At 42.5% G+C, this 25183-nt stretch overlaps 2 protein-coding genes and 1 long non-coding RNA gene across 3 annotated transcripts in view; 2 read left to right on the plus strand and 1 right to left on the minus strand.

The window, feature by feature from the left end:
* RpL37a (ribosomal protein L37a) overlaps positions 1-25183 on the plus strand; it is a 211097-nt gene that overhangs the window by 143621 nt on the left and 42293 nt on the right. The gene's annotated exons all lie outside the window — the stretch shown is intronic.
* Positions 2044-18277, minus strand: LOC108005366 (uncharacterized). Its single transcript, XM_070997760.1, has 6 exons — positions 18125-18277; positions 17679-17876; positions 12282-15963; positions 12124-12211; positions 8682-8766; positions 2044-5768 (listed from the first exon to the last, which is right to left on the minus strand). Exons 3-6 carry the CDS (start codon positions 15274-15276, stop codon positions 4362-4364), a joined length of 4575 nt encoding a protein of 1524 aa, XP_070853861.1. The 5' UTR covers positions 15277-15963; positions 17679-17876; positions 18125-18277; the 3' UTR covers positions 2044-4361.
* LOC139353467 (uncharacterized) lies at positions 18669-19488 on the plus strand. Its single transcript, XR_011604756.1, has 2 exons — positions 18669-18808; positions 19053-19488. It is a non-coding gene; the product is annotated as an uncharacterized lncRNA (long non-coding RNA).

The raw sequence follows: 25183 nt of genomic DNA on the forward strand, positions 1-25183 counted from the left end.
CTTTCCATCTCCACCAAAATAAATTCCGTCAGTTGGCCATTTTTTGGCAAATATCATACTGGCATAACCGTATTGTGAAATTATGGCAATCGCAACTAACCCCATCCGGACCCAAACGAACCACAAACGTGGTGGTGCCACCTACGATGCCTATTTTGTGTGTGGGTTAATTTGATTTTAATTATGAACGAGGGCGCGACCAGCAGCCCCGTTTGCCTGTTTGCGGTTAATCAACTGTCCATGGCATAAATATTTTGATTGCCGCAAATGCGCCAGCGGCCACAGGAAGGCAAAAGCCGGGGCCTTATGCCTTTGACAGGCCCAAAAATGAGACGCCATCGCCGGCGATGCCGCAGAAATGACAATTAAAAATAATTTGAAATGCAGACGGGGAGCTGGGCGTTTGGTAGCTGGGTAGCTGGGAGTTGGGAGTTGAAAGTTGGTAGCCAGAAGGCAGTAGCCCAAAAAGTCTGCCCGGGGCCTCGAAAAACCCGGAGTCATAGACATAGACGTACATAGATGAAGCTCGAGAGCAGCAGCGCATTTCATTAAAATTTCAAGTCGACTCGACTTTCGAGCACACACAGGAGGACAGCACTTGACAACAAGAGCCACCACCACCACCAGGCCCTCCATCCGCACCACTCCACCTCCATTTCCATCTCCATCTCCACCGCCCCATCCAGATCCAGATCCTTCAGAGACCCCTCGCTCAACGGAAGCGCCATTTAAAATTAGTAAAAAAGTTAAAGCCCGAACGGAACGAGCAGACAACATGAGCTGCCCCGCAATTAAGTGGAAACGAAGCCGAGGGTAGAAATATAGGACCAAGAATACGATTATGGGATACCCTGGAATACCATACAAGCGGTTACCAAAAAAAGTCCACTATGGTTAGCTATGTTAACTTATAAGTTGTTACAGATTAAAATTTAGGTAGATTTGAAATCAAAGCCATTAAAGCAAGCCTTAAACAGTTTCCCGAAATTGTAGTAAGTTTATACATCGATGTATTGCTCAAAGGTCAGTTTTTTAAGGAAGACCTCGACAATTTTATGGGTTTAAACTATTTTAATTAGCATTTTAACTTTAATTTTAGGCACATTTTTGGAAGCAAGAATATGTAAAATATTAAAGACAGATATTTTATGGAAGATGACAGTACTTTATGAGCTGAAATAGGAAAGGTACGATATTAGCCAAGTCAATTGTTATAAGAAAAACATTTATAAAAAAGAAAAAAGTTCATTCCACTCTTAGGAATACTTTAGGCCTTCAAGTAAATATATATTAATTTTCAAACTTGTAAACAGTAAAAAAAATTATAAAATGTCTTTAAAATTTGTTAAACGAAAACATTTTCTACTGGTTCTTAAACCCTTAATGCTTTAAAATATAAAATCAGCAACTTACCTTTTCGTATAGTTTATATTAAGAGCTTCAAACAGTCAGACATTTTATTGGAGTGTTTCCCTACTTGAGATGGTTAAACTCGTAGAAACATATGTACATACTTCACAAGAAGTACTTTCTGACTTTGTCCTGCTGGAACCCAATCTCCATTGGATACTATCTAATCCTCAACATCAACCTGTCATAGTCAACCATCCGAGGGATAGGCATCTGCAGGGTAGCATTCCATGCTGTAGGTGATTGTAGCCGTTTGCCTCAGCTGAAATTCAAAACGTCCAGTTAAGAGCTGGCTGCAATTCCGGCTGCCACGCCCCTTTGGACCCCTCGAAGACCCCCTTTTCCGCCCCCCAACTTCCGCTCCATTGCTCCTTGCGCTCCCATTCGCATTCGCAGAATCGTCCTTTGCACACACATTGCAGTCATACTTGTAGTCCGGGGTCCTTACGCCCTCGACTGACGGGGCTTTATGGGTCTTTAACCAAACCAAATCGCCTGAGTGGCTCTGTTCCGTTCGATTTTATGGCAGCCCGCAAATCGACGGAGTCTGGGGTCCTTGGCGTCTGAAACACACACAAAATTAAAAATTCCAAAATGCCAATGCCCCCACCGCCCATGGAAAATGCATTCGTCTGACTTTGCTTTTCGTGTGTATTTCTCATTTGGTTTCGGTTGCAATCGTTCTTAATATTGAATTTCATTTATTTCGGGTAAGTTCCCGGGTTTTTTTTTTAGCAGGACCTTAATCTCGCCTAGTTGCCAGCTATCGTTAATCGGTAATCGTTAATCGCTTATCGCCTGCCTTTGCTTTTGAGCGTTCCATTGCCATTCGTTTCGTTTCGTTTCGCCTCATTCCGATTCGCTTCGTTTCGTTTGGCTTGCTAATATTTTCTTAAACGCACACTCACACACATATCAGTTTAAGTTAGATTTTAATAATAACTTAAGGTTAAATAACAATCACATTTACTTATTTCTTTTGTTTTCGTTCGACCCAAAAAAAAAATCATCTTCACGCTTTTCCTAACTTTTATATTTGATTTACGATTACTGTTTTTCTTTTTTGGGTTATTCATTTATAATATTCATAATATTTTCTCATTGGCATCCTCCCTCGAGCATCGGGCTTAATTGTCAATAAAACAATTTGAACAAACGTAAACAACAAAAGTGGTTAGATCGTTAGCCAGGGATTAAGTTCCACCTATAAACGACCCCTTCACTATATCCGGGGCATGGATAATTCCTACTACTTACATTATAACGTGCCACTTGCAGTGCACGGATTTTGGGTTTTATCTATTATTTCGTCGCTCGTCTTTACTTCTAAGAGTTCTGTTTTTTTTAAAGAGTTAAGTTTTTCTATATTTTATCAATGCTGTATATATGTGTGTAGACCATTAATGCGGAGCAAATACATATACGGGAGTTTTTCACGATCTGCATTCATTTAGTTTGCCAATTGTCTTATGTCTATCGTTAGCCATTTAGTTCTCATTTGCTTGGAGTTGAAGACCCCATTTCGCCTAACTTCTCCATACACACACACGAAAAAAATATACATACACATATATATATATATCATATCGACTAGGACTATAACTATTTCGGTTTTATCGTTTAAAAGGTTACATATATTCTGCTGTAATCACCGTATTGGCATTGTATAAATTGTTCGTTTCTCTTTGTAAATTGTGTTGGCTGCTACAAAAGTTCGGCACATTTGATTTTGTCAAGTGAAGTGTGTAATTTGCGAAACATGAATATCGAAATAGCAACGATATTTGGGTGTGCTCTATGTCCGGAATTTATTTTGGGGCACTTGCTGCCATTATATCTATTCTCTTGCCTTTGGAATTTCAAATTAAAAATGTTGAGTATTGAAATCATCAATAAAAGTGTCCAAGAGTATGCATCAAATAAAAGAACACCATCCTTTGTAGCAAATTCATTGGAATTCCGGACTTAAAATATTTTGTTGCATACTTTTAGACACCTTTATAAGTTGCTTGAAAATTTAGTGATTTCCATGGAATCTCTTACACATTTTACGCTTCTGAAAAATGGAAACGATTTACTGTGTGAACCCAGAGCACCCTGTGATAAATAAATCGATTTCACCGGAAATACACTTCAATCTAATACCCCTAAAAGGCAATTGATGCTTTTGAAACCAACTCGGACTTCCTTCCGGATTTCTGCTAATTAAAACTCTATACACTAAGCCTCAATTAGGATCCGGACACAGGACACACTTTGATGTTATTGGCTGTCCACGAACTTGCCAATCGAACCCAAATAATTTCACTACAATTATGCCCTCTATGCGGTCGCTGTTGACATTTCCTCCTTTTTTTTTAGTTTTTGGCGCTGTTGTGTGTGTAAATAATTAGCCTAATTAATTATGCATCGTTTCATATCGGTAGTTACTCTTTTTGCGATTCTGTTTGCCTATGTATCGCTTTCTTTTATCATATTATATGTAGTCTGTATGCAGATTCTATCGTATTTGTAATTGTATTTGCTTTTCCATTTTTATTCGGATTTTTTTGTTAGCTTTATTTTTATAGTTATAGACATTGAAATACTCGTTAGCCGCACCTCCCCCCGAAATGGAGAGAGCAGTGGGTCGAAGTGGGTGGTTGTGGGTGGACAGTGGGTGGATGGTAGGTGGGGGGAGAGGCTGCCAGCCGCATATAGACAAACAATTAATTATGATTTATATTTATATTAATCGCATTTAATTGTTATTATTCGTTATATTCGAAAATCAACAAACAGTAAGTGGAAAAAGTTTCTCTCTATTAAGTGTATATATATTTAAATTCGCCACAGTTTGGCTTTTGGGTGTCAGTACGCCTAGTAATCCTTACAATCTACGGGTGTGCACGATACCCACGATCTCTATGAGACCCGATGAGAAAAAAAAAAACCATCTTACCTGGCCTTTCTTAACTGCCATTCACATCCACCACGGCCATTGCATGGATGCCATTGGTTAACCCATTGCTGCCGTACTGGGTCGATGTCTGCGAGGGCGGTGGGGTGGCTGGCGGCGAGGCGGGTGGTGTCAGGGTGGCCGGCTCCTCCGCCGCACCACCCACCGTGTTGGTGGCGCCCTTGCCCATCCCACCACCACTCCCATTGCTGATGAGCTGCCTCTCACTCGCCGGCGGAGTGCTCGGGGCCTCCAGGAGCGGCGGTGGTGGCGGTGGCAGGCTGTCCAGCTGGTTGGACTCGATGAGTGTGTAGTCGCCCAGCTCTTTGATCTCCTCCGTGGATGGTGGCGCCGGCAGGCTCATCAGGCTGTCATAGTTGCTCTCGGCCTCCGGTTCAGTCTCCTCTGGCTGGGATTCGGTTGCGGTTGCAATCTCTTTTTCCGGCTCGGAATGGGTCTCAATGGGATTTGGTTTTGATTCGGGTTGTTCCTCTAATGGGTTGTCTGGCTTGTCTGTGTTTTCTGGCTTCTCATCCAGATCAATCTGAACTGGATCTTCCTGTGGTGGAGAGACCTCCACTGTTGGTGGAGGCACTTCCTCTTTTTTTGAAAACTCTTTCTCTTTGATTGGAACCACTTTCTCGTCTTCGGTTTGAACCTCTGTCACCTTTTCTGGGACCACCAACTTTTCTGGTGAAGCCTGTACCTCTTCTGTGGGCGTAATCTCTACTTCCTTCTCGGGCTTAGTTTCTTTTTCCTTTTCCGGCAGAGTCTCTATTTCCTTTTCCGGCAGAACTTCCTCATCCGACTTCTTAGACCCCTGGCTTGAATCGATCTCCGTTTGCTCGGGACTAATGGACGTCTGTGACTTTAGCTCCCGTTCCTGGCCTAGATTTTGATTTTCATTTTGATTTGGGCTTATCAATATAGGCTTGGCTGTGGGCGAACTGGTGGCATAGCCCGGCTGCTCGATGACATAGAGCTCCTGGTTGCCATAGGAGTACCGCTTGTTTGAATCAGTCGACGAGGTTGAGCTGAGATCCGATTGCGAGAGGCCAGTGCGAGCCAGAATGGGTTGGCTTTCGACTTCCTGTTGGGTCAAATCCTCGGCCCCATGCTCCTCGGCCTCCTCGATGAGATGCAGCGGGGCAGCAGGAGGACCACCGGTGGCGGAGGCAAAGTCCAGGGGTGGTGCATGGATCTGCACCTGCTCGTGGCTGGGCGGCAGTGCCTTGTCCAGCAAGTGCCCCCCGTTGGGCGCCAATTGTTTGTTGTCGAAGGGCAGTTCGGTGGCGTCCAGGGTCACGCCGGGATGATCGCCGGCCAGCTGTTTGGAGTCGATGCCACGGGCCACCTCCACCACGAAGACGCCATTCTTGTCAGTGTGCATTTTTGTCTCCCGGGCATTTCGTGAGATATCCTGCGAGAAAGGAGGGCAAGTTTTATTGAAAGCGATGGCCAGGCATCCCGGTGCATGTTAGTTAGAAGGTGCAGGACTCTCACACACACACAGAACACAACACAACAGGATGCACAGACACACAGGCACAACATTGAGGATACAAGAGTGTAAGAAAGGAAAGTGGCGGGGGAAAGTGGAGAAAGTGGTCGAGGCGGAAGGAGGTGGAGAAAAGAGCGACAGAGCGGACAAATCGGTTGGCTGCCATGCGGAAAGTGTCGAAAATTGCATTTGCATATGCTTGTGGCACACATACGCCCCAAGGATACACCGCACACTCACACAGGCACACCCACTCTCTCTCTCTCTCTCTCTTTCTGTGTCGCACACACACTAGCCCACTCAAGTTGACAAATAGACGACAACGGACTGTTGTTCGGACTTAAATCTGGCCCTCGTTCGCCGTCACATGGCCCGCAGGTGCCCATTGATGTGCCAGGACCACCCAAGGACCACCAGGATTCACCCAAGGACATTCAAGGCCAGGACAAATGAACAAGTGGCAAAGCGTCGCCCCAAAGTGTCGGAGGGCATAGGGAAGTGCGGTAAATAAAGTACTCACTTAAACACAAAGGGTTCAGAAACAGAAACTGAAAAGTGCGGCAGTCAAGGTAACTTAAAAATAATAACGAAGATGGAGATTTATAAAACAATAGCGGGTTTAAAAGCTCAATCATTGCAAGTTCCCAAGGATAATGAACTAATACCATCCGATGAGTAGGGTTTAGGATAATACAACTAATAAATCATAAGCTTGGAATGTAATTAGAGAAAAGTATGAATGAAAGAAGATAATTCAATTGTTATAGGGACTTAATAATAGGTGTTCCCCAGTTTTATAAAGATATAAGGTACAAGAAGCATCCACATCCATTCTCATACGAAGAAACTTAATTTAACCAATCTTAAACCCAAGAAGTCAGTGCACCAAGAAGGTGAGTTTATCTTAAGAGAAGAGTCTTCTAAGAGAACATAGACAGATAGAAACGAGCAGTACTTGTTGGATGCAATCAAACCGGAACGGGAGGATAGTCGGATTTCGGAATTCGAAAGTGTGTAAACCAAGTCAAAGATGATGAGGATAGGCAGGCACCAAGTATAGAACACCGAACAAACTACTACAACATCCAGTTTAGCACTCAGGCACATCCTGTTCCGAGTGGCGGAGAGATAGGTAGATGCAGAGACAGAGATAGGAAGACACATCTAGAATCCCGAACAGAGTTGGCGGCGGGCAAAAGGACGACGAGCTGATCGGATGACTAACGAACTTACGTGCCGCTCCTCGGTGACAACAATCAGATGATTATCTTTGAGCGTCATCTTGGTGACGGAGCCACAGGGAGCAAGGCCACCACTTGAGCCACCAATGGAGGAGGCACCACCCACCAGAACCACCTCATCCACCTTATTTACCCCATCCACCGTCCCTTTGAACCGAAACGCGAGGTGTTCCAGACCAGGCATCTGTGTGGGTAAATGGCCTTGACTGTCACCGCTGGGGGGCGTGGCTGTGGGCGGTGGGTGGTGGTGTGGGCGTGGGGAGGTGAAAGTGGTGGAAGTGGTGCCTCTAACGGATGCAAATGCCAAGTCAGATGATGAGAATGACGACGATTCTGACTGCAAGAGGCGAACAGAGTGAGAGAGAGAGAGGGAGAACGAGATAGAGAGAAGGAGAGAGCAGTACTCAAGTGGAATGCAATTCACGCACACACTCCAACTCTTTCACACACTCTTTCACTCTCGCACACCATCAAAGGACTGGGAAATTTCATTACCAGCCAAGGGAATTCATTCCTGTTCCAAGTCAAATGTTTAAAGTTATCTTCATTTTATGTTCCATTTTGTTATGAACTCATATGTTTGAGCATTTTAAGTATAGCCCAAGTACTAAAAACAAGTCTTTTTAGCTACTAAGAACTTAAAGTTTTCGTTTAAGACCTTGATAAAAAGTTTTCTTGTTTACTAGTAAAAATAAAAGTTGGATTTAAAATGGTTACTATATAAGCTTTTTTGGGTATCACATCCTTTGACTATTTAATTCTTTATAACGTACGTAAATTAAAAATTTTAACAGGTATTTAAAATTGCATTTATAAAAGTCTCAAAATAATTATCATTATCAACTTGTATAAAATATTTTATATGTTTTGTATATATATTATCTTTTTATAAGAACAGTTAGTTTTTTAAAGAATAGTTATTAAAGATTTTTTCAATTAAAGGTACTTCAGAGACTTGATTTCTTATTGTCAAAAAAAATCAAAGTCCTATATCATTAATTAATTACACATTCCTAGATCCTACATATATCTAATCTTAATCGTAACTAGTCTCATCAGTGTTGAAAAAGTGTCGAAATTGGTAAAACTTAAGTGTGATGAAATGATTAAAAACCTTGAGGTAAGGAAATATAAAAACCAACCATGACCAAGCTTGTAAATAAACTTTGATAGACGGTAGTAAATGAAATGCTTTTATGGTAAAAGCGAAAGAAACGGTATCCTTTTGTTTAAGCCACGTTAAAGCATTTCTTTTATTAACCTTTCTCCTCCAACCGCAGTATCATCTTTAATTCTGCCCTTTCAGCTCTCAATTTCAGCTGGAACGCAATAAAATTTCCCGCGGAAATTTCAGCCATTGTTTAATTTTCTCGAGAGCTCGAGAGCAACTACGGCAGACGAGTGCATCCACGAGGGTGATGGAGGAGGGGTTATTGCGAACAGTTGAAGACACTCTCTGATGGCACTTGCGTTTAAATTTCAATTTCCATCACGCGAAGGTTGGGACGGGAAGGTGGGGGATGGGTGTACTTCGAGATGGGATGTGGGCTGTTGGGGGTTTGGGGGCTGGGGGTTCCTTCTATGAACTCACCTCGTGCTTGGAGTCCTGGCCCTGTTCGCTGTCATCGCCTGGGGCGCCACCCGTGCCCGCTCCTGAGTTTTTGCCAAGCACATACCTGCGAAGGAAAAAACAGAGAAGATAGAGAGAGACGGGGTTAGTGCGAGAGCGGGATGGAGTGTCTTTGGGCCAAAGGCGCAAAAGTTGTTGCCGCAGCTTTTCGGCGCCGCACAGGCCAGAGTTTCAAAATCCAATGCATTTCTAATGATGCCGCGGTTGAAATTAACATTTTGTTGCCTACTTTGCGGCTGCCTGCAATCACCAAGGATTAGGAAAATCCAGGCATTACAAGGCACACTTTCCGGCTTAAATTTAATGAAAATAGCTGTTTAGTTTGATTTTCGCAAACCTATCTCTTGGAAAAATATAATGTGACAAGTTTTTTGGGGTTCGAAATAATGCTGGTCGAAAATTCCTTAAGTTGGCTTTGAAAGCGCCATAAATATTAGCAATTTTTGGGGAGGAAAGTTCCTTGAGTGAGTATCCTGGCACTGTCCCGAGAGTATCCCATTGTGGCTCCTGCGGAAAAGGGACCTTTGTGGCACTCAACAAATTTCAAGTTGCCAAGCCGCCGAAACGAGCCACACGCACAACTAATTTCTCGTCTCAAGAGTTTATTGTGCAATTTCCTCTCAGACACCAGCACACGCACACCCATTCACACTCCCATGGCCACAATGTCCTGGCAAATAAATTGTGTGTTTCCTTTTTATTTTGACGCTGGCTTTTCACGGCACCTTTTTCTCTGTGCTATTTTTGTTGCGGGGGTCGAATGGAGCTACAAACTGGCAACGTTTGCGGTTGCCATTTGCCGCTTTATGCGTTTTTCCTGCGGCTGCCGAAAAGCGGGAAACCCTGAGGGGCGCAGGGATCACCTTCCCAAAAGCAGCTGCCTTGTTAGCTCCCGGCATCTACATCATCTGCGAATGAGGATGAGGATATGCTATCTGTCTGTGTGTGTGTGTGCGTGCGGCGACTTCCGTTTCCGGCCTCGCCGATTCTCGATTCCGCCGCGTTGATTTGTTGCGCCCTCAGCTTTCTCCGGGCTCCCCATCAACCTGTCACTCCCAGTCGCCCACTCCCCGCTTTCATTTTGTTTGGCATTTAGTGCCCGGCGAGAATGTGTGGGTGCACAGAGAGAAATTGCGAGATGTTTTATTGAAGGCCACACATTTTAAAATACTCAAAATCTTTTTTAGGTAATTTGAAAATAATATTTAAGTAGCAAACATTGCAAATTACTATAGTTATATAATTTATTATATATGATTATATTTTATTATAATTTCAGTCTTGAAAGATCCCCAAAAATTATATGATATTTTGAACATTTTTTTTATACTTTTAAAGTTAAATAAATAGGAAAGTAAATGTTTATAAAACTGTTTAGGTCTTTAAGGAATCCCACATATTATTTAGCTTCCATAATTATAAAGTTCTTGAAAATAATTTTCAAATTTTCATACATGGGTTTTAGAACGATACCCCAAAACTGGACTTCCAGATTCCATAACTTTAGTAATTGGATCCTGATTTGGACGTGGGATACCTCTATGAGTTTGTGGTTGAATTCTCAAATAATCTACATTTAAATATTTCTCTTATGATATGGTCCAATTTTTAACCCATTTTCATGTTCGATGTTTCGTTATTTCCAATGGGTTTTAGAACAATACCCCAAAACTAGACTTCCAGATTCCATAACTTTAGTAATTGAATCCCGATTTGGACGTGGGATACCTCTATGAGTTTGTGGTTGAATTCTCTAATAATCTAATCTAATAATAAACATCACTATTAATTTTATATTTATTTATTATTCGGGACAATGTTACTTTAATATCTAAGCATTCGTAAAACATTATAACTTTAAGCACATTGAATGTAAAAATATTATAGTCGCAAAAGGTTACAAATATTTTAATATGATATAATGTAAAATTCTCATGGGAAGAAACCACAAAATAAATGAAAATTAGTTCAAACTGCCACCATTTCTCTCTGTGTATGTACACTACATTTATATATATGTATATAAATATATAAATCCGCATCTAGAGAAACAGCAGCTTCGCCAAGAGCTTTCAACCCAATTCGTGGCGCGGCCAAGATTTATGTTTGGGCCAGACTGCGGGCGATAAAGGATGTGCGTCCCTGGCATTGCGCTCAATTTTATACCCCACATCACTCCAACCCACCCCTTAGACCACCCCCTGAGCCACCACCCCCTGAGCCAGTGAGCCACTGAGCCACTGAACCACCTCCCGTCACAGATTTGTCAATGTTTTGTTGCTATTTCTGCTGTCTGTCGCTGGCAATGCGAATGAGAAATAAAACGCCACGAATGAAGCTGATAAATGCGATTTGCCACGCCTCGCCTGCAGCGGTTGGGGGGCGTTGGGTTCCGGGGATTCCAGGGGTTCTGGGGGTTTCTGGGGGTCAGGTGGCTGCCCCGGCAAATTGCTTTAGATTGAGTGCATTCTTCTGCCATGCGTGGGGGTCGCCGCTGAAAAGTAGGCAACACATTTCGCCCGGGGAATCCTTAAAATTGAGGTTTAGGCGGCATCGGATTAGGGTTGCCTGCCACTCAGGCACCCGCATGCTGTCTTTCTATTTTAAGGTGGCCTTAGCCCAGCTCATCCGCCCCAGACTCCCAGACTCCCAACCTCTTCCAGCTTGGCTGCTTCCTCGCAATTTCTTGCAATTATTTTTGATTTGTGTGGGACATTGCCGTCTAAGCTGATTAAGCGCCACACGAGGCGTAACCAATTAGCTCAGCCGAATGGCTGAGGAGCCCGGGATGAAAGACCATATTGTCTGGGTACAGTTGCCGCCAAGAATGACAGTTCACTGGCGCGGAAGGGGGTTTTGGAGGTTAAAGGTTGATGTTGTGACTGAGCAGACGATGGTTTTTTCGTCACTTTAAGAGGGCTATATGGTATGCATTTATTTACTTAAAGTGAAGCTCATTATAATAGGGATTGCTCAAGCTTTCCTTTATTTCCATTTAAATCTGATTATAAATTCTCCCAAGAATGTTTTTTAAAAGACCCTTTACTAGTCAGAATTTTATACAACATATATTTACCAGGGTAATATTAAACCCGCTTTAACAGGTTTTATTTAAGTATTCCAATATACTATATGTAAAACATTAAATGTAAAATCCCTTTCACAAAAACACATCTCCAGAAGTTGCCTTTTACCGCTTAACCCAAATGTCAAGACTTGATATATTTAATACTAAGATCGCATTGAATATGTTGGATATTACTATTATCTGAGAAATAGGTATATTTTTACAATACTAAGATAGAAACCACTCTGCTTTAAGAAATTCTTAAATGATTTTTTAGAATTCTTTTTTTTTGTACCGGAATATATTAATAAATCTCATAATATGAGTATTACTTACTTTATAGCGCAGTACATGGACACCAGGAGGGCTGAGGGCAGGATGACAATGATGAGACCCATGGAAACAGCAAAGAGATTGAAGAACCCTGAAGACAAAAAATATTAATAGAAAGGTTACCATAGTTTTCCCTTTGGGGACTTGAGATAGGAACTCACCATCGTAATCCGCTAGAGGATCCTCCGAGAGAGCGGTGGCATTTGCAGTCCTGCCACTTCCGCTGGCCAGCAAAGGAGCCATGGCCGAGGCAGATCCCGAACCCGAACCCGAACCCGATCCGGATCCCGATCCACCATCATATCTCTGGAGGAGCGTGGCATTGACCATCTCCGCCATTGGGAGCTGTTCGCGGTGCAAGTGGTTGGCCGACTGGCGGTGGGGCAGGTGGCTCAGGCCATGACCCACCTGCAGCTGGCGGTGAGCTGGACTCTCGAAGGGATAGGAGCCCTCCACGCCATCGAAGCCACCGCCTGCTCCATCGTCAATCAGATCCCCGCCGTACTGGATTGAGCTCTCGATCACATCCGGCTCGCTGTCGATGCTGTTGCTCTGGATGTCGTTCTCGTAGATGCCCATCCCGTTCTGGCCCATGCCCATGCCCATGCCCAGTTCCCCGGGCATGTAGTCGATCTCCTTGAGCTCGATCTGCGGCGGCAGCTCACCGATCACGGGCACTCCAATGGCCAGATCCGGCAGCACCGCTGGCTGGATGATGATATCCTGCTGCTGCTGCTGTGGTGGCACCGTGCTGCTCCAGCTCTGCGGCTGCTGCTCCACCTCGATGACCGACTCCCCCACATAGGTCACGTCCAGCGGTGGTGCTCCATCCCCACTGCTCAACGAGGAGCTGCGGAAGATCTTAAGTCCATCAGCATTGTGGTGCAGTGGCGACAGAATTATGTCTTCGTCGGCCTGCTGGGACTGGGATTGCCTTTGCTCCTGCTCCTGCATCACATAGCTGGCGGGGAAGAACTGGTTCTCCAGCTGGAACTTGCGCTGCTGCTCACCCATCGGCCCCACCGTGGGCAGCGACTCACCCACCTTGACCTCCGTGTTCGAGATGTAGAATATGGTATCCGAATCGCGATCGATGCTGGGCTTTCGTGGTGGTGGTGGTGGTGGCGGTGGCGGTGGGCGTGGCACTGCACCACCGCCCTCCTTAAGATCGGCCATGAACAGCTCGTCGGCATCCAGAATGGATTGGGGTGGTCGCACGGGAGGCGGTGGTGCAGCCGCCGCATCTGAGTTGCGGAACGTGAAGATCGGATTGATGTGCTCACCACTCGACGAGGAGGAAGATGAGGAGCCACCCGACTCCGAGCTGCTGTTGTCCGCACCACTGTCGATGATCTCCACCACCAGGATCTCGTCGCCGGGCTTTCCCTGCTTTTCGGCCACCACCGATGGCTGTCGGTAGGAGAACTCCAGATCCTCGCTCTCGCTGCCAAATGCCTCGGACACATTGATGTGGATCTCGATGGCCGCCGGCTCGGGCTTACCCACTGCTGCACCACCTGCACCACCCGATGCCGGTTGGGTGGACACATCCGCCCGGTCGATCACGTACTGGGTGAACCGCTCCTGGGGCAGCGAGATCATCTCATGGGCCGGCCTAGTGGTGCCCATCTCCACGGCGCTTTGCGGTGGTGCATAGAACCCCTCGCTGTCACGGAAATTAGTGGAGGCCACTATGGAATCCACGGTGGAGTCATAGACCTCAATCTGGATGTCCGAGATCTTGGATTCAGTGCGCTCCATGGTATTGCTCGCTGGCAGACGGGTGGTGCTGGTCTGCACCTCGGGCACCTGGAAAACGGTGGTGGAGAGCACCGAAGCGGCTCCTGGTCCCACCGGTGGTGCGAGGGTAGTGCTGGTCTCGGGAATCTGCTCCAGCAGTGCCGTGGGCGCCAGAATCTCCACCAGGCGACCATTTCGCAGTTGGCTCTCTATAGAAGCCACATGTTGGTGGTTTGCCGGCTGGGGTTTCTTCAATGGGTGCACCACACTGAAGGTTTTCTCACCCATAAAGATCGGTCCCAGGTAGCCATTGTGCACGGGCAGCAGGGGCGCGGCCGGGGGCGGTGGTGCCCTTACAGTTGTGGTACTAATGGTGGTGGTTGAGGGTATGCCTTCCATTTCCGTTTCCATGGTGGTGCTGGTGGTGGGGAAATGCTGCTGCTGCAGCTGCTTCTTCTTGGTCAGCTTGAGGCCATCGTGACCACTGTCCAATGGTGGAGCCACCGTGTGCTCCAAGGCCAGCAGCTGCACCACCTGCAAGGCTACCTTGTTCAGTGGTGCTGTTGTCTTGTTAACTAAAGGCGGTCTTTCAGTGGTGCTGCTATTTTCGAGGTTGCTAGCTTCAGTGGTGCTACTTTCAGTGGTGCTACTCTCAGTGGTGCTCCTTTCAGTGGTGCTACTCTCAGTGGTGCCCCTTTCAGTGGTGCTCCTCTCAGTGATGCTATTTTTAGTGCTGCTCCTTTCAGTGGTGCTCCATTCAGTTGTACTCCTTTCAGTGGTGCTACCCTCAGTGGTGCTACCCTCAGTGGAGCTCCTTTCAATGGTGCTCCTTTCAGTGGTGCTCCTCTCAGTGGTGCTCCTCTCAGTGGTGCTCCCCTCAGTGGTGCTACTTTCAGAGCTGCTAATTTTAGTGGTTCTTCTTAGAGTTTCATTGGCTACCATTGATTTTTCAGTGGTGCTGCTACTTTCAGTGGTGCTTCCTATAGTGGTGCTTCCTTCAGTGGCGCTTTTTTCAGTGGTGTTGATTGCAGATGCTTCTGCTTCAGCTGTTGGCACTGGTTTGGCCACCTGAATTTCATCAGTGGCTCTTGGCATCTCGGTGGTTGTGGTAGTGGTGCTGGTGGTGGTGGTGGTGCTAAGCTCTGATGGCTTCTTAGTTGTGGCCAGTGGTGCATGCCTTCCGCCCCTGTCGTTGCTGGCCTCCATCAAGGTGGGAGTGTGGCCCTGCACTCCGATTTCCAAATGGTGGTAACGGTGGTGCTGCTGCAATGGCTTTTGCCCCACCACCGCAGCCGCACCAGCGACTGTGGGCGCTGCCCAGGCACCACTGCTCAAGGTGGTAGTTAGCAGGAGCACCACCCACAAGGTGCCACGCCCCCTGCCGCCCAGTGGGGCCGACATGTTGCTGCCGGGCATGTTGCAGCTGGCTATGTTGCTGCCTCCTTATTGACTACGCTTCTGGGAAATGGAGATTCTTGAAGGGTTTTCCCACTTCTGTTTTGGCTGCTCCTGTTTTGTTATGTAAATTTAGTTTTGATTCTGCTTGGCTGGCGAAAAATCTTTTCGCTGTTGCTGTTGCTGCTGTGCTGCTGCTGTGTTGCTGTTGATGTTGCTGCTGTGTTGCTGCGGTTGCCTTTGGCACTTAATTTTCCCCTGCGCTCAGCTTGTTGTTGGCACTTGGCATTGTGTTGTGGCTCTTGAAACTGCAACTCGACAACGTCGACATCATCATCGTCATTCGCTTGAGCGTCTTCGTCTGCATCATCATCATCAGTATCATCATCATCATCATCTACATCATCGCTGCCTTGCAATGTTGCTGCTGCATCTGCTGCAGGTCTCATTCATGTTGCTGATGTTGCTGCTGTTGCTATCGCCGCTGCACTCGTGTATGTTGCTGTTGTCGCTGCGGCCATTTTCTGCGGCAGCAGCGCCGCTTGTATCGCTGCTTCTTTGTGGGCTTAAAAACATGCACTGCCCGAAAAAAGATGGGGGTCCTTAGCACTTAATCTCCTCCTTTATCCCCGATGTTGCTGCTGCTGCAGTTGCAATGTGTCCTTGCTGCAGCCTCCTTTGATTTCGCCTTCGATTTCTTTCGGTTTCCTGAATGGAAATGAAATTTGAAATAACGAAATCGGCAGAAGCAACAATTTAACTTATTGCTGCTGCCGCTGCATTGCAAATCCAATGAAACTAATGAAGCAACAGCAATACGGAAAAAGGAAAATCGGAAAAGTGTTGCCGAGTTGCAATGTCTGAAGAAAATAAGGAAGAACTGGAATAATAAAGAATAGCTGAAGGAGGGAAGAATTATAGAAAATATATAGAAAGTATAGGGGGGAAATAAGTCAAAAGGCCTTGAATGGTTCTTGGAAAATGTTTAGTCCATAAATAAGTATGCTTCCTATGCTTTTGTACTTAAACAAATATATGTAAAAGATAAATGTGGTCATATAATTTAACAAATATTTAAAATTTAGAGTGCCTTAAATAAAGCTCAAACTGGTTAACAATAATTCAGCTATCCATCAAACTTTGTGTACCCATTTCAGCAACATCCAGCCAATAAAATCCAACTAGAAACCTTAGCGACCAGTTCAGTACTTTATCATCAATCAAGTCTGCTTTTCCCCAACTCCCCAGTAATATTCCTCAAATTCATGGCATACTTTTCCGTGCTAGATCTTAGAAAAAAACCGCTTTTATTTAATTTAGTTAACTGGCCAAGAGTATTCAGCAGGAAACTTTGGAAATTTAAGGTAAGGGGACTGGCAGCCCTTTGAACCCTTTTGGCGGTACGGTGGCCAGACCATGCAAATTAAATATAAAGCCTACAAAATGATTCGATTTCACAGCCCTGACCCTGATCCCGAAAACTGTGAAAAAAGGTTGGTTCGTGGGATAAAAGGCGGAAGAATGGGGCATAGAAATGGGCATAAAACCGCAAGAAGGGTGGGGCACAAAGGCCTTCTCAATTCACTCATCATCATGGTCATCGTAACAAGTTGCTTATCATCAGCACCGCCGAACCACCGCCCTTTGACCCCTCATTTCGCAACTATTGTGGCACATCAAAGGGCACAAAAAGGGAAAAGTTTGCGGCTGCAGGAAAAACAAATGGGCGCAAAAGAGGCGCCACACAAAAGCGGAAGCGTAATAAAGGCGTTGATAATGGCAGCCGTAATGATATGGAAGAAAAATCTATAAATACACAAATCCACACAAAACACTGATAAAATAAAGTTACCCTGTATCCAAAATCCCCGAGCCTAAATAAATACAAAAAAGTATATAAGGGCTTAGCGCTTAAAATGTATAAAATTAAAAACCAAATTCTTAATTGGGGCGTGACTGTTGCAATTATTTGGCACATACAGAATTTTTAAGCGTTTCAATAAATACAAATGGGGAATAATTACAATAAATTATTTAAATCAATAAACACAAAAATGGATGGTACTTAAGTGCTTATTAGATTCGATAGTATTTAAAATTCCGATAATTATCAGAAAAAAATGTGTGAATAAAAACTTTATTTATTTAAAAAGCAGGGAAAAAAGTTGTGTTTTTCATAAGTGTTATCATGTCTTGTATACATAAATAAAATGTATAGTAGGCAATAAAATATAAAGAGCTGAATTGTTTCTGCTATTTTAAAACCTATACATGGAAAATAAACTAAACACTTAATACACCTAAGGGAAAATAATACCCATAACAACACTCCACGTTTTAAATAAACAAAAATAATATAAGAAAGCTGGAAGGGTTCATATTTTGACACCAGGAACATTTGTTTATATATGTTTCAGACTCACCGCCGGCGAAGTTATATTTCCCGATTCCGCTAGCCCCGCAAGGTAATCCAAGGGTCCTTGCAGAGCCCAAAAAAACCCCGACACTCCACACTTTTTCCTTAGTTATGGATTCCCTTGAGTCACTTTAAACTGTTTATATTTTCCATTCACTTAACTTTGAGTTTATGTGATATTTTAATAGTTCAAACACTGTAGACACTGCAAAAAATTAAACAAAAAAGTAGAAACAAGAGAACACCGAGAGAAACCGCAACTGAGTTCGTTATTGTGATTAAAGCGGCAACAACAATGTAAAAAACGCGCAGGAAACGCGCCAAATTTCAGGATGATTTACTAAGACCTCACATGGTGTTTTCATTTCAGTTTTGTAGAGGATGGGATATGGGATAAGGAGCAGGGATCTCTGGGAGGTATGGGGTGTGGGGAAGGCGAGATTATAGACTCACAACTCCTTTCTAGAAATTTAACCCGCTGATGAAGATGCTTCTTAGGCGGACGTTGATTTCACCGCTGCTACTGCTGCTGCATCCTTTTGCTCCGAAAACCGCACGCAAACTGCGCAAATTTCGAAGCATCCTTTGCCTTAAAGGACACTCGACGACCCGGCACTTCGGATGAAATTCTGCCGACTTTCCCCGAGCACTTTGAACTTCGGATGGCGAAAGTATTGGTTAACGCGGCAAAAAACGCGCGGAGAGTTTGGAGACTTTCACTCCCCAGCTGTTTGGTGGTTCGTGACGCGGCTAAAAAGTGGGCTGCCAACTGAGGAATGGATTTAAGCAAGCTTGAAAAATATGTGGTCTTTTTATATTCAAACAAGATTACAAATTTTGTATGTAGGCTTGAATTTACATTTTAAAATTAAATTTTATTATTATTTTTTGTCTTGTTCTTATAAACATTCCAGTCTACATATAAAAGCTTTGGAGTGCTGGAGCTAATATGAAAGCTCTTGTAAGACATTTCGAAAGCTTATCTGGTACGCTTTAAATCAACATTTATCTAAAAAAAAACCATATAATGCCATAAACCATAAAAATTCATCAATAATTATGTATTTCTACCTTTTCAAAATTACCAATGTTTGCTTCCTTCTGAACGTGATATTTCTTTGAAAATTTGTTTAAAGAGTAAGTTTAAAGAGATTATGTTCAAAGCCAACTTCGGCATTTATTTATTTTAAAATGTATTTCTTTGTAAAATGGTTTACATTTGAGTTACACTCGAAAGAAGAACATTTTTCTGCATTTCATGGATTTGTTCCCAAAGCATACCTTCACATTGCATTCCTCACGGATTCTCGGTGCCAAATGTTTAGCATACAGCCATTTGATCATGCAACACGCATGGTAATTCCCATAAATATTTCGCCAGTGGATTACGTAAACATTTCGGACTTCGGCCCGCTGTCTCTTGGATCTTTCTTCTGGATTGGATTGGCATGCACACTTCTTTTGTCTACGCCGTGGAATTCGAGGCGAGTCCCCGCGGGCGACACTCCCAATCCCAAATGTCTTGGTCTTCGGAACCGTGGTGGACTTCGTCCACCTGGACGTCGCAAGACTAATGCCAGGCACCGTTTTGATTTCGAATTTTGGATCGATTTGGACTTGGACAGATGTCAATTCTCAAATCCCCTTGCCTGAACAACACGCTCCTTTCTATACACTAAAGAAAATTCAGAGAATATATATTTACTTTGCCTACGTATAAAAATTGTTTAATTAAAATCATAAGCTCTTGAAAAATTACATCAGCTAGCAATATCATAATGACCAATAAATTGTAATAAATTCGGTATATAACTTTATTCAAGAAGTGTTTTATTTTCATGAAATTATTTAATTGATATATGGTCACCTTCTTAAGCAATACATTAAAAAATACTCCTATTATTTTTATACCCGTTACTCGTAGAGTAAAAGGGTATACTAGATTCGTCGGAAAGTATGTAACAGGCAGAAGGAAGCGTTTCCGACCCCACAAAGTATATATATTCTTGATCAGGATCACTAGCCGAGTCGATCTAGCCATGTCCGTCTGTCCGTCTGTCCGTCTGTCCGTCTGTCCGGATGAACGCTGAGATCTCGGAAACTATGGGAGCTAGGCTATTGAGCTTCTTCCTGAGCTTCTTACGCAGCGCAAGTTTGTTTCAGCACAGTGCCACGCCCACTCTAACGCCCACAAACCGCCCAAAACTGTGGCTCCTACAGTTTTGATGCTAGAATAAAAATTTTAACTGAAATGTATTGTTCTCATCAATACCTATCGATTGACCCAAATAAAGTTTGCCACGCCCACTTTAACGCCCACAAACCGCGAAAACCTGTGACGCCCACAATTTTCATGCTAGATAAAAAATTTTAACTGAAATGTATTGGTCTCGTCGATACCTATCGATTGATCCAAAAAAAAATTTGCCACGCCCACTCTAACGCCCATAACGCTTAAATCTGTATACCGCCGGTAGGTGGCGCATTTTAATCTCTCTTTGCTGCTTGCATATCTCCATATAGCTGAGTAACGGGTATCTGATAGTCGAGGCACTCGACTATAGCGTTCTTCCTTGTTAATCCTTTAATCCATTGTTTAATTTACATCATAAAAAAAATTTGATTAAAATCTATTACTTCAATTAATCCACTTAAAGAGAATTCTAAGGATCTAAAATTGAGTATTTGTATTCTCAATATTAGGATGAGTACAAATTTTGGCAAAAAGCTAACATTGATATACTAACACAACTATACTAACATAACTATAACTATACTAACATAACTATACTAAGAACCGAATTCTTATTTAATATTTTAAAATATCTCAAAGTTCTAAAATTGAGTATTTGTATTCTCAACATTAGAATGAGTACAAATTTTGGCAAAAAAAGAACATTGAGTATAAATTCTACTTGGCTTACGCACAAATTTAAGTATACTAAGAACTGAATTCTTATTAAATATTCCAAAAATAACATTTGATTTAATTCGGTGATCTTACTTTTCTGTACTTCTGTACTACTGTATCTCAACGCATTTTAATAAAAGTGTAAGTCATTTTCAAATTTCTTTGTATTTTATTATTCCTATCTGTTTTTTTACGTTGGTATATGTAGGTTCAAACTAATATGGAAAACGGAATTCTGTACAACCATTGTTAATAATTTTATAAGATCCCATAAATCTATTTTCCCAGTGCAGATGCCTGAATCTGTGTCTGCTGTTGCCCGTGGGTGACATTGCTCCAACAATTTGCCTGGCACGAGCATTTGCATTTTGACAAATTAACAATACACATACCTGTGGCACCACCGCCTCCACCACCCACACAGGTGATAGAAAACTTAATTGAATCCCCCTTGGGTGCCTGTCTGCCCATCGAGCACATTCAATTGCTGACCTCAAAGAGATTCATTTGGCAGTTTGTTTGTCTTGCGCTTTTTGTGCCCCTTTTTTGGCGGAACGCTTTCTTCTCCGCCAGCCGTTACACGTTCGAATCACTCCGAGGCCGGCCGCATTTATCGAGCGTAATGAGCACGTAGCCCCACTTCTCAGTCCTCACCCCCAGTACCCATAAACCGCCCCTGGATCGGAGCGGATTGAGCCCCATTAACACACAAATCCAAAGCGTTTCAATTGCCCGCCGGAGTCGATGTCGAAGTTGAAGTCGCAGCTGCAGTTGAAGTTTAAGTTTAACTTTAAGTGCGATTGAGATGGAGACTGCGTACGGCTTCTGGCCTATGACCTTTGGATCGTACCCTTATCGAGTGGGTACAATGGCGGTGATATCAAATCAAATATCAAAATTGCAATCCTAGGTAAATTGTCTGATAAAGAGCTTCGAAATTGCTTATTTCTTTCTTAAACATATTTTATTTATTTATATATAAAATAATTATGAATACAACCTGTTTCAGTAAATGTATCAAAGCAAAAAAAATATTTTTAGGTAACATGGCAATTTATAATGTTACTTTTAAGTGTTATCTTGCATTTCTTACCAAAATATAAATTACTTCAGATACTAATTCGAGTAGTCTTAAACAGTCTTAACATAAATAAATGAATACTAAATTCCAAAGAATCTGTTAGACTTAAAAAACCTTAATGAAAACCAACTACTTCTTAACGATCAATTTATCTAAACAAATAAAAAAATGTAAATAGATTTTAGTGCAAATCGAAAAATTGTATAGAAATATATAATACTCAGGAAAAACTAGCAAAAGAGGGCTAAAATATTTTTAAAAGTAAAACTCATCGTACAATTTTGGTTTTACCTATACTTTGAAAACGTTTTATTTTACTTTTATAAATGCTTTTGTCCTGTTTTTGCACATACAGAACTCAGAATCATGTAGAAAAAAATATATTTAAGATAAAATTATATTTTAAAATCTATTATTGATATTAGTTCGGTTGTATGGCTTGTTTTTTCGGCTAGGCTATCATATCCCAGAGTATCTCCAGGGGTTCCGTTGTTTGCATTTTGGGGTTAATGCTAAAGCCGCATCAATCAATGGCACGTCCGCCAAACAACCGAGTTGACTATTTTATCGGTTCAACTTGGCCCGTTCGAAGTCGCATCTTAACGGCTCATTTTAATTTGAGCGGTGCGCACTTGACGCCACCAGACATTCGACGTTCGACGCTAGTCTTTGGATATGCAATCCCCCCGGCAGTTGGCAATTGGCCGCCCATGGCCATGACAACAACTACAACTTCGACGACATGTTGACAACCGGCGTCGATTTAAATGCGCAGCTTTTCCACGTTCAGCTCACATTTTCCATTTTTCCATTTTTTTTTTCAGACGGACAACGTGCCCCGCATGCCGAACCGAATTTGAATCCGTTGCTAAATTTACCAGTCAATTGCCATCCGCGCTGCCAATTGAAACCGGACCAGTAACTGCGGCTTAAGCTCCTGCAGCGGATTTCAGTCGCCGCTTGGCCACTTTGCTCCAAGTGGCCAATTCCAGGTGGCAGAGGATGCCAAGCCAAAGTCCAAGAGTCCGAGGATTAAGGCATAAGGTTGCAGTTTAAGTGTAATAGAAAATTCCTAAGTCAAACACCAAAAAGTCCCATAAAATCGAATAGGGAATTGCAAATATTATAGGTTGAATTTATTCAACATTTATTTAAGCTACACTCATAAAAAAATAACCTAGTAAATCCATTAATTTCATATTGAATTGAAATAATTTTGAACTATTTTTATCCACTACGGATTTTATATGTTCCAAATAATTTTTAACAACTATAGCTCATCTATGGGTTTTTACCATTGAAATTAATACGTTCTTCTATTTCATTCAACTTCAAAATGCTTAAAAGAAATTTGTATGACTCACATCGTATCTAATATTTTCTATCATAGTTGAAATGTTTTTAAACTAAATCATGCAATTAAATATGTTTTAAATTAAATATAATGCTTTTGTATTTGAATTACTGAGAGATACGGGACTTGAAATAAATACAACAATTTGAAGAACACCCACAAATATTTTTTTTAGCTTTTTAAATAATAATAAAAATAAAAATTTTTTAACCATACGTTTAAAATTGAGTTATTGTTTTATTTTTATGTTAACTGCTTTCCAGTTTTCGGATGCTTGCAAAAAGGTGACTCAAACTGTTGATTTAGAGCCCATAACTTGACTCATAGTATCCCCAATATTTAAGTGGGTTACCTTTCAAAGATTGTCAGTAAAATCTTTGGTAATCTGCAAGGTTTATTTAGATTTTGCAAAGTGAAAAGTTAGTCAATCTTTAGTAATCTGCAAAAGTTTATTTTGATTTTTTAATATGGTTAGTTACATGAGCAACGATAATAAGTTTTTAATATATATGGATCAAATAGTTTAGTCGATAAAATTATACCTATAGCCATAAGATACTTGCCTAACATTCGACTAACTGGCTGCGTAAATTTAAAAAAAGTCGCGGTATACATATTTTTAGATAACAATTTGGAAGTTCTCTATAAAAAATATAAGTGATATATATATGAAACTTTTTTTGCACACATTTAAAATGGAAATATATATTGTATCTTATAGTAAAAGAATTAATTTCAAGTTCATCCCACAAAAAGTAAGTCTGTAAAGAGAAAAGTACCTGTATGCTGGGATTATACCCCGCATTTTTCTGAGTTTCTTTCGCAAGTTTATCAGACCACTGACCACCCCAACCCACCTCCCAATTTCGACGGACAATCGCATCTCGTTTATTTCTGAGATTGGACTTATGCAACCCAGAGATGCTTATCGCCCGGTCCTCATCTGAATTGTTAAATATCCCAGCCGCCCAGAGTTTATCACCGTTTTATGTATGAGAAATATTTGGAGCTTTGTTTTTGTTTTCGTTTTTTCGGTTTTTTATTTTGGGTGCGGATTGATAACCAAACTTTCGCATTTTTGGGATGCAAGTTTCCAGAGGCGGCTGGCTGGCGTTAACCAAGGGGCGTGGCTCGGATTGAATCATCAATGGCCGCGAAAGCATTTCACTTTCGCTTCTTGTCATCGCTCGTTCGTTCGGTCAATTTCTTTAGATCTTTATTTATACATATACATTTCCAGCCGAGAAAAGATTTCACTTTCTTTTGAGTCATCCTCGGCGGAGCTGCGGCTTCTTTATGACTCCATTTTACGTGGGTGACAACGATTGCAACATCCAAGGGGAAGACAATGCCCCAACTTTGTTCGAGTTTCATCATCATCTCATCTGGCAACAATTAATGGGCATTATTGTCCGGGGCAGCAAGTTTATTTATTTGTTACAGTAGAAATTGTTAAGCAAATATTTTGCCTTGCTGCGAAAGCCCAAAAAGTAAAAAAAACCTGTCGTGAAATTTGAGAAAATTGTTGTGCTCTGTGTTTTTTGTATTTGTATTTGCACAGCCGATGTTTTCGTTTTCATTATTTCCAAGGGTCATGGGGGGGGGGGACATATTGCCATGAGTCAAAGGCAGCCAACTTTCTTTCATCCGCTCCTCGATTCTGGCAAAGGCCCCTCGGTTTTTCGGTTTCTTGGCTCTTCAGTCACGTTCCTTGGCCTGCCCTGAATTGCTCAGAGTTCATTTGCCGCAATTTTTGTGGCTTGTTTTTGGCCTGTTGTGCGAGCCAAAAGTTTGGGCCCGAACGCCTTTATCATCGGGTGTCCGTCAGCCTGTGCACAGAAATCATAATTCGCTAATAAATTTCCATTTCCATGTCGCTCTGCTGCGGCAGTCTTGGCAGGTTGAGCGTTTGCGCCGAGTGAAAGTTACCCCGAATCCTCCTCGAAAATTCCCCCGTCGCCTGACCTCTTTAAACGCGCCCTGAAAGGTAAGCATTCCACCAGAAATACTTGTGCGTAATTTAAAAAATAAACGTGGAAATGAAGACCTGAACATGGACATCCATGGTGAGCTGAGCAAAAAATGAGAAGACTGAATGAATCATTTCTATTTTGTTTATTTTGAACTACTCTTTTGTTTTTTCTATTTATTTGTTCCATTTGAACT

This window comes from Drosophila suzukii, chromosome X, assembly GCF_043229965.1.
Source record: "Drosophila suzukii chromosome X, CBGP_Dsuzu_IsoJpt1.0, whole genome shotgun sequence".
Lineage (NCBI taxonomy): Eukaryota > Metazoa > Arthropoda > Insecta > Diptera > Drosophilidae > Drosophila > Drosophila suzukii.